Source organism: Trachurus japonicus, chromosome 11, assembly GCF_045865225.1.
Source record: "Trachurus japonicus isolate A0001 chromosome 11, Traja_1.0".
Taxonomy (NCBI): Eukaryota; Metazoa; Chordata; class Actinopteri; order Carangiformes; family Carangidae; genus Trachurus; species Trachurus japonicus.
In genome coordinates this window covers 12,781,296-12,791,140 of record NC_140917.1, presented here as the reverse complement: position 1 = coordinate 12,791,140, position 9,845 = coordinate 12,781,296, and the positions used below count along the sequence as shown (strand labels likewise).

Genomic DNA, 9,845 nt, shown 5'->3' with positions numbered 1-9,845 from the left:
TATAATAATAATAATAATATGTGTGATTTATCTTTGTGTATTATGTCAATAACAGTTTAATAAACATTTAAAGTTGGCTTCATATCATCTCATACAGGTGCTATGCTTATTGTAATTGTGCATGATTTTTTTTTTTTTTAAACGATTTTTATGTTTGTGCTGTTTGTTTTTGGTCCAGTTACAGTAAAGATGGTGTTTTTGCCCTGCGAGTATTGTAACCTCCATCTAACAGGCAGTGGGACCGGACAATGAACCTGATTTTTTTTTAGTTTGTCCACAAGGGGGAGTTGTTTATATTGATTTGAGACAATCATAGATTTTGTTATTATGACATTAGAATACAATAGTTCTTAATAAGTCACTGGATATTCCCCTGTAATAATATATGTCAAGATGTGAGGAGAGCAGAAGGACCAGGAGGAGGAAGAGGAGGAGGTTCTGGATGTATTACAGAGGAATGCTGGCAACTCTGGGTCTCTGTAATGAAGCCTCGTCTCTATATGTCCTCTCTCTGACACAGTGTGAAGGTTCACTGCAGGGGTGAAACAGACTTTTCTTTCTCGCCATGAAACTTGAATCAGCCTCAGGTTCGTTTCAGTCTCTGACTTTTCTCTGCAGCAGATTCATCAGAGCCATGAGGCGGGTTGTCCTCGCCATTGACGATGTCCTGCTTTTGACTGTAACTGGTGCCATGTGAATCTGTGGGCGATAAAACATGAAGAGTGGCAGCGTTGAGTGTAAATTTGATAAAAGACCCCAAGTACATTCAGTCGTTGTAATTGGTATGTTGTCTATTGATATCAGCGTGTTGGAAACCATGACTTCATATTAATTCATATTTCACAAGCTGCATATGTGATGGTAATGTTTATCAACATACAGTGGGGAAAATAAGTATTTGATCCAGCGCTGATTTTGTAAGTTTGCTCACCCACAAAGGAATGGACGGCCTATACTTTTATGGTAAGTTTATTTTAACAGAGAGAGACAGAATATCCATAAAATTTAAAAAATAATATTATCATATAAAGGTTATAAATTAATTTACATTTGATCAAGTGAAATAAGAGGGAATCAAATACTTATTTTCCTCACTGTAAAATAACATTTTCTTAGTAGCCTGGACGCATTTATCAAGTTGTAGATCTCACATTTCTACTCGCTGAGACACACTGGGCAGTGCAATGTGATGCATAACAGTGACCACAGGTAGCAGATGTTATACACAGCTACATCACAGGTGTTACAGTTTACTCATAACAACTATTACAGTAACACTTGCTGCTAATGATACAATGACACCAGTACCAGTTTAGGGTACACGGGCTGTTACTGTAAAGGCTGAAAGAAATAATGTAAGAAACCAATCTGAGTGGGTTTTAGCAGGAAGTGAACAGTGAGACCTGGGTGGTCTATAGTAACTCTACAGGTCTCCCCTGGATTCTTGTTTTGAACTGAAAAGTCTCATGTTTCTGTTGAACAATACGAGTCTGTTTTAACCAAGAAGTTAATTACATCTGAAACCTGATGAGGAGGAGAGGAGAGGAGAGGAGAGGAGAGGAGAGGAGAGGAGAGGAGAGGAGAGGAGAGGAGAGGAGAGGAGAGGAGAGGAGAGGAGAGGAGAGGAGAGGAGAGGAGAGGAGAGGAGAGGAGAGGAGGAGGAGGAGGAGTTACAACAGCTTTTGAGAGCTGGTCTGTGTAGATACAGTTGTGTCTATAGGCTGATGATGTCACCTGGCAGGTGCTCCAGCTGATGATGTCAGTGAGCCAGTGCACCAGTCGATGTGTTGAAGGTGAAGTCAGGACGACCACTGCAGAAGGTGACAGATCTTCAGGACGTCACAGGAGCTAAGTGATGTTGTGGATAGAGACAAGAGATAAAAAGTAATAATAGTAATAATAGTAATAATAGTAATAATTCAGCCAATTTTGTGTTGGTTCAGTATATTTTGAATATTTGATTTTCATCATCATCATCAAACATCACTCAGCTGCAGTGATGTCGTCCTCCAGACTGCTGACTCAGCTCTGACACTGACAACAGGTGGAGTCCCTAGACGGGGGTCACCTGTCCAGATAAACCCTGCCCCTCCCCCAGTGCATGATGGGATACACCTGTGAGGATACATGCTGCAGAGGAGGACATATGATGGGAGTAACACTAACACAACAACTACTACCTGGACACAGTAGTTAGTGGTAGTATTTCTTTTGTTTTTGGTTTAGGAATAGATGCAGTAGTAGTATTAAAATGCGCAGTAGTGTTTGTATTAATGTTTGTAGTACTTCCAGTAGTAGTATGAGCAGCCCCTCCCCTCCCTCAGTTTGTATAAATATGACTGTTTGAGGGAGGAGCGGAGACTCTTCAGCTGCTTCTCTTTAGTTTAACAGGGGAACTGAGACAGCAGCATGCTGCCACCGTGAGTACTACTACCACTACTACTATGTATACAATACTAATACTACTATTACTACCACATTACTGCTTAACTGCTTTTTATACATTCACTGCTACTATATTTGTATTACTATTGCTGGTTATCCTGTTGTATATTAATGTTTCTGGATCTAATGATATTAATACCCTATTCTGATGGAGTAATATAACAGTACTGTAATACTCTGTGCTGCCAGTAATATAACAGTATTGTAATACAACACAGCTGTAGTAATACAACACTATTGTCATGTGGTCTAAGTACATCAGTAGTCCTACACTGGTACTGTGGTGATATATATAACAAAATATGATTTAAATCTGTTATTGTTGTAAGTTTGTGTTTCACTCTGATTGGATGCAGATTTTGATTGACAGGCTGTTTGTCCAATCAGTGTTCAGCTTCGTTTCCATGCATTACTGTTGTCAGCTGAAGCCTCTTATTTGAGCACTGGAGATACAATGTTTTAATCTTCTGTTGGCTGATCAAAATTAAGTTGCATTGGTAACATTGGATGGTAGGCTATTGACAAAAAATTGTGCCCCCTGCAATTGATTGACTATCTGGCATTGATGAGTAGGCTACTGATTATTATTGACTATTATTATGTTGTGAAAAGATTAATTCATGTTGACTCTAACATCAGTAGTAATGGCCGCTGTGCACTGACTATTGTACACTGACATAAATCTGTCAGTGGTCGTTATTGATCAGTGTAGCTCAGTACTGATTACTGCTGTCATCTCTGCCATAACAGAAACCTTTTGATAGTGTGGATGGTCGTGTTTCTGGCAACAACTGTTTCTACAGCTCCTGTGGAGGGTAAAAATACTCACATATAAATCATTATAGCTTAGACTTTATGTCACAGACATGTTAATTACATGTGAGAGTAAATATACTTTTACATTTTGTTAATTAATTTCAGTTTACTTTTTCATGCTTTCCAGAGAAGGAGCAGGAGGAGGTGGAGGTGGAGGTGGAGGCCACAGAGGAGGGGGAGGGGGAGCTGTCAGAGGAGGATGAGGGTAGGCCCATGCGTGTGTGAGAAACAGTCTTTTATTTTGAAATGGCAGTTTCCTGTTAGTTTCTATAAATGCAAGTATAAATCTGAAAGAGTGTTTCTAGTATTGACAAATAAAACCGAGTAGGTGAAAACTGTTTTTTTTAAAAGAACACAAACTGAACTTGACTTGATTCTGTTGATAGTGAATTGATTCAGCTCCACTCAATCTGACTCATCTCAACCTTAAAGGACTCGACTTGTGCCAAACCTGACAACGAACGACTACATTCTGTATTGGGCAGTTTAGTTTGGAGAGATTGGGGTTTCTGATGATGTCAACATCTGTCAGAGGAATGATCCAATCAAAAACTAATTTGTTGGGCATTATAAACAAGAATGTCAAAAAGTTAATTTGATTAGTTAATGGGTCTGTGGTGCCCCATTAGTCATACACGCCATGTTGAAACCATTTATTGATCAAGTGAATAGTCATTAGCTCTGACTTCTCCTAACACCGCTATGCAGATGACACCCAACTATATTTGTCGCTCCCACCAGACAAGCCCACAGTCTCTGCACAGATCTCGAACTATCTCTTCAAATACTAATCAGTCTCTCCATCATGACATCAATATCAAAACTGCCTCTTTATGTCATCCTCAAACCAAGGCCACAAGAAACCTGGGTTTCATATTTGATAAGTAGCTATCCTTCTCATCGGAAAAGCATCAGAATGATCAGATTGTGCCTGACTCCAAACACCAGGCCCTGGTTCCCTTGTTCTCTTGATGCACAGTCACGCCCTTGCAGGTGGTTGAAAATGCCAAAAATGCCTTCAGTGGGACTTCTGGGACTTCTCCCATCTGCTTGAACTCAGTCATTCAGCGTAATGCTCCTTCTAAGTCACTCTGTTTCTCCATGGGACGTCATCTGGCGTCATCATGCATGCAAGAAGGATTCAGTCCAGACTGTTTTGGTCTGTGTTCCCTGATGACGGAACAACCTACAGCTTTGGTGATTGGCGTTTGAGTCACGATCAGACTACAAACAATGGTGGACAGCAGGGACGCTATATGTTTTCATTTATACTCAAAAGGAAGCATTTCATACATGTGCAGTAGAGCATTGTCTACTACTTGTAGAAAACTTGTCATGCAAGGAATAGAAGAGCTGCTTTGTCTAAATTATTCTATTGGACACCTTTCAACCTTTCTTCAAACACGTCCTTGTTTGTTTTCAAGCTCATGCACAGCTGGAATCTCGTAGGGTCATAGTAACAAACCAGTGCACCCTTCATTGGTAAAATGTTACTCCACATGCACCGTAGATTGCCCCTATGGATGTGGAAAGTAAAATGATGGCATAAAACTCAAGTATTGTTTGTTAAAGTTTAACCCAGCCAAGTTGTTGATGTCTGAATGAACACTGTTGTTCCAACTGTAAATAGTCCTCCCATTGTCAACAGTCTACAATTTAACCAGCAATGTCCCATCCCAAAAACTAAATTGTTCTCATTAGCCTTTATACAGACTTTTTCTAATACTTCATACGGAGCATGGGGAGTTTTTTGAAATGTGAAATGGTGTCCATGAGTCAACCAATGTTTGTATCAGGGCTATTACAAAATGTAAAAATTCATTAATCTAAATCAATCCCATAAATCGAAACTTGCAAGAAACAGTCAAATAATACACCAACTAATGTATTTACAACGGTAAACATGGTCCAATTAGAGTATATCTGCCCCTGTACAGCGGCTGCTGCAAGTTGTAGTTTCAAAGCCTTTGTAAGGTTCTCACATGGTGGTCATGTGTTTGGTGTATTTCAGCCTTGAGGGAGTTATTTTAAACAACACTGGTTTAAATAGGCTACTGATACAATTGAACCTTATTTAATTAACAAAATCCATAAAAACATGATTCTACTCTCCCATGCTAGTTAGCTTTAGCGTAGCTTTGTTTTTATCCACTCTGATAAATGTTGCTGCTGCTTCATCCTGTTAAATGGAAAAACTGAAACTGAATCAACAACATTATAATTTTACATTATTGTAGCTACAGTATATTATTGTTGCAATGTGACATAGCAACACATTAACACATAAACATGTAGCATAGCTACAGCAACAGACGAAGCAGTGCTGATGGAGCAATATGACTGGATGTGATACTGGGATATATGGGAACAGAGGAAGAGGAAGAAAGAGAAATAATGGAAAATGGAAAACAAAAACAAAGAAGTCAGAAAAGTGTGACTGATGAGTTTAATCTGGGATCATTAAACACTGTTGTTAAAAACTTCTTAATTAGAGAAATAAATGTTGGATGTTTTCTCTTTCCAGATGATGATGACTCCAAGAGTCAGGATAAGATTGAGGGTGAGAGGATAAAACACACTGTGACCTTTAACCTTACATCATAAACCTGCATAAACACAAAAACATGAACAGCTGAGAGACTGTAAATGACTGAGGTGATGACCGATCAGTGTCGCTGACATCTGATGATAACTCGTCAACACATGCCCTGTTTGTTTGTAACAACAACAGAAGATTCATCATCACATGTTAGCGACACTGATGGAAACAGAAGCTTCATTCATCCTGAACACTTGGTACCTGTCCTCCTCCTCCTCTTCCTCCTCCTCCTCCTCTTCCTCCTCCTCCCTCGGCCCCTCTACCTCCACTCCTCTTACAGGCATTCCCGGTGTGCACCAGACCACTACGGCGGCGGCCGGAGGTTCAGGTGAGTTGATCCTGATCAGGTTTGTCCATCCTGAACAGCGTATTTGTTCCTGTTTTTTGGTCTCAGGTTTAATCCAGATTAACTGGCTGGTATTAAAAAACCAGGATTAACCCGATCCAGTCAGATTCACATGATGCTGCAGGTTTCAGGTTACTGCAGGAGGTCGGGATTGGTGCCACAGCACCACCTGCTGAAACCAAAGACAAATTCACCTTCGCCAGTCAAGCTCTTCATGTCTTCATGTCGTCCATGTATCATCACACAAACAGACCAATAATGATAATGAGGTTCATGAGTAGTATTTCCTTCTCTAAAGTCACAGAAACATACAGAGGATTTAAACTCTAAATGTGCTGAGGGTAGAAAACGTCAGTGCTGAAACAACATTATCATTAATCTTTCACCTTTCACTTCCTGCAGACCTTCCAGCTGAGATCTGTCCCACACAGAACCTCAGCCAAAATTTACTAATTTACTGCAAAAAAAACAGTCTGCAGGATGTTCTTGTTTAATGTTGTGGAGACAGTGTGCAGTTCTTCCCCTGTAACTAAATCTGTCCATTTTCAGTTCCCAGCAGTCAGACAGCAGGACAAGGAGGAGGTGATGGAGCAGCAGGAGGTTCTGCAGGTAAACAAGACAGAGAAGAGGAAGTCTGATAACATGCTTTATTAAAAACAGATTCAGGTCATGTATGATCCATCAATCAATAACTAGCCCCATTGATGATAATCTATTAATCAGTATGTTCAATTGTCAGAACTGTTACATTATCATCATCAATATTGAAGAAATGAGAAATCAGTCACTGCATTTTTATCTTATCAGTGAACAACAACCACAGATGATCAATCACGTCTCAACCCACATGTTATCACTAACCAGTGTGTTTGAACTCATCATTCGCCATTCATATATATATATATATATATAATGATATAACTAATCAATCAGGCAGTTAGTATGTTAGCATGTATCTCATGCCATGAGCCATTTGATCTGATTAATCAGTCATCACAATGCAAATATAATCATCAATCAATAAGAATATGTTTTAGCTAATCTTGTGACTAACTAAAAAGTATTCACTATACTAATAGATCATCATCATTCATCAATCGATCCATTTTAATAAATCAAACAAAACTAGCTTTGAGCTAAATCCGGCACACTTACAAGACGCCACGGCGTTAAATTGTTCATTAATGTGCACTGTCCTCGACAAATAAACAATAAATGTAAATGAAATGAATTAATCAATCAAAGATACAAACAAACAACATGTTTTAACTTTTATATATTTTGTTCCTGTTTGTTTCTGAATTAAAGAAACGTTCTCCTGTTTACAGAACAACAGACAGTTCTCTTTCTGGTTTTCTCCCAGGTTCTGCAGGTGCCTCGAGTTTTGCAGGTTCTGCAGGATCTGCAGGTTCCTTTGGTTCTGCAGGATTTGTAGGATCTGCAGGTCCTGGAGGTGCCTCGGGATCTGCAGGTTCTGCAGGTGCCTCAGGTTCCTTTGGTTCTGCAGGTTCTGTAGGATCTGCAGGTTCTGTAGGATCTGCGGGTCCTGGAGGTCCTGGAGGTCCTGGAGGTCCTGGAGGTCCTGGAGGTTCTGCAGGTTCTGCAGTAGCAGAAGTCTCTGGTACCTCTGCTGGTCAGACTGAAGCTGCAGGTAAAACCTAAACTATTTTGATTTCAACCCAGGCATTAATAACATGTCATGAGCAGGGCCGTTGCTAGGAATTCTGGGCCCCCTGAAAGAATATTAAAGTGGGCCCCTGCCCCCTGACTTTTCCACTTTTTTTCTTTGACTACGTATGTATTATCATTTTTTATTTAGCCTACTTTGTTTTGACGCTAATGCAGCATTACTATGAGTATTAGTCAGGGTCTAATGCAGAATAATTTCATACAAAGATTAGACTATTGGGTTTTTTTGTGGGCCCTACTGGGCGCTGGGCCCCTAGAATTATCATCACCTTTCTCCCCTATACGGCCCTGGTCATGAGTGCTTGTGTTGCCCGGTGGTAATGAATAAATCAATAATCACTGAAGGGTGTCGTTGATTGTCGTTTTAATATATCAACCAACAAATAAATTTGTCAACTATGAAATGTTTGTGTCTGCAGGTGCAGACGGAGGTGACTCAGAGTCCAATGGTAAGTATCTGTAAAGTCAATCAATAAACAATCAAACAATAATAATACAATACATGCTGATCAATAACTCAGTGGTAGGTTGCCAAAGAACATAAACACACGATGTGTGTCCCAGGTAATGGACAGAAGCTGCTGAATGGAGGAGGAGGAGGAGGAGGAGGAGGAGGAGGAGGAGGAGGAGGAGGAGGAGGAGGAGGAGGAGCAGGAGCAGGAGCAGGAGGAGGAGGAGGAGGAGGAGGAGGAGCAGGAGCAGGAGCAGGAGGAGGAGGAGCAGGAGCAGGAGGAGGAGGAGAGAGTCATATAGGTGAGCTGTAGGGGGCGGGGCTACAGAGAGAGACTGACAGGTGAGACGGGAAGAACTGAACCTAAATGTTTTTATAAAGTAAAGAAAAATCACACGTCCATTTCTCTCTCTCTCCTTCAGATGTGTTTGGGTCATTTGGGGGCGGAGTTTCTCACCTGGATTATACAGGTGAGTGTCCAGGTGAGGTCTGTCTGCCATCCTGTCTTCTTCTTCATTTCTTCTGGTAGTTGATCATAAAATAGTCTAATGACTCAATAATCAGTCGTCAGGTTGTTTACATCGTCGTCTCCTCTGCTTCTTCTTCTTCTCCTCCTCCTCCAGGAATCATCGACCCGTCCAGTCACGACTTCCTGCTCGGCCTTATGGGTACGTTTAAAATTATACATTTTCCTTTAAGCCATCATCAGCGCAGAGAGGAGTTGGCAAACAACAAGTGTGTGTGTATTAGTCAAGCTGATGATATATATAAAAAAAAAAAAAGCTGACACCAACAAAGGGACAGCTGAAGACAATGCTACTTCAAAATAAAAGCCTCTTTGACCACAATTCAAAAATTGTTTTAAACTAGACAACAACATTTTTAAACATGTTTCTGATGTGACCTGTACTTTCATGTGTGTGTCTAATCAGTCCAGATGTTCATATCAGTAACTCAGGCCTGATCTGATCTGATCTGACCCAGCTGTTTAAATACATCTGCCACCAAATACAGAGGTTAAATGACTTCATACAGGACAGGATATGTTTTTTTTTTAATTGATTGACACCCCTGTCCTCCAATCAGACATCGACATGAGCTCTGATGTCACCTGACACCTGGCTAGATGCTCATTGGTCAAGATTTAAGATAAGATAAGATAAGATAAGATAGTTTAGTTTAATTCAGTTTAGTTTATTATTCGGATCCCCATTAGCTGCAGCAAAGCTACAGCTATTCTTCCTGGTGTCCAACAGTATCAAATACACAGTCAAAAATACAAAAACAAAAACATTATAAAAATTATATATTATATTATAAAAACAAAGACAACAAAAAACAAGTGAGCAATACGCCTCACCTAACAACAAAAACAGATTGAAAGTGAAAAAAAGTTTATCCATTTTTTGTTAGTAATTTATCACATACTAATCCATATTGCATCCATATCTACATATTATATATGTATACATTATTCCACAATCAACTTACACTTCATA

The 9,845-nt window shown here is 39.9% G+C and overlaps 1 protein-coding gene across 1 annotated transcript in view; it reads left to right on the top strand.

The window, feature by feature from the left end:
• Window positions 1-2,371: 2,371 nt before the first annotated feature.
• The window catches only part of LOC146978360 (uncharacterized), a 14,095-nt gene continuing 6,621 nt past the window's right edge, over window positions 2,372-9,845 (top strand). The window contains exons 1-11 of the mRNA XM_085790212.1: window positions 2,372-2,420; window positions 3,196-3,260; window positions 3,389-3,466; window positions 5,786-5,821; window positions 6,141-6,182; window positions 7,687-7,749; window positions 7,822-7,857; window positions 8,315-8,344; window positions 8,460-8,489; window positions 8,754-8,828; window positions 8,970-9,014. Coding sequence (XP_085646338.1) covers window positions 2,410-2,420; window positions 3,196-3,260; window positions 3,389-3,466; window positions 5,786-5,821; window positions 6,141-6,182; window positions 7,687-7,749; window positions 7,822-7,857; window positions 8,315-8,344; window positions 8,460-8,489; window positions 8,754-8,828; window positions 8,970-9,014 — 511 coding nt within the window. The 5' untranslated portion in view covers window positions 2,372-2,409. The remainder of the gene's footprint in view (window positions 2,421-3,195; window positions 3,261-3,388; window positions 3,467-5,785; window positions 5,822-6,140; window positions 6,183-7,686; window positions 7,750-7,821; window positions 7,858-8,314; window positions 8,345-8,459; window positions 8,490-8,753; window positions 8,829-8,969; window positions 9,015-9,845) is intronic.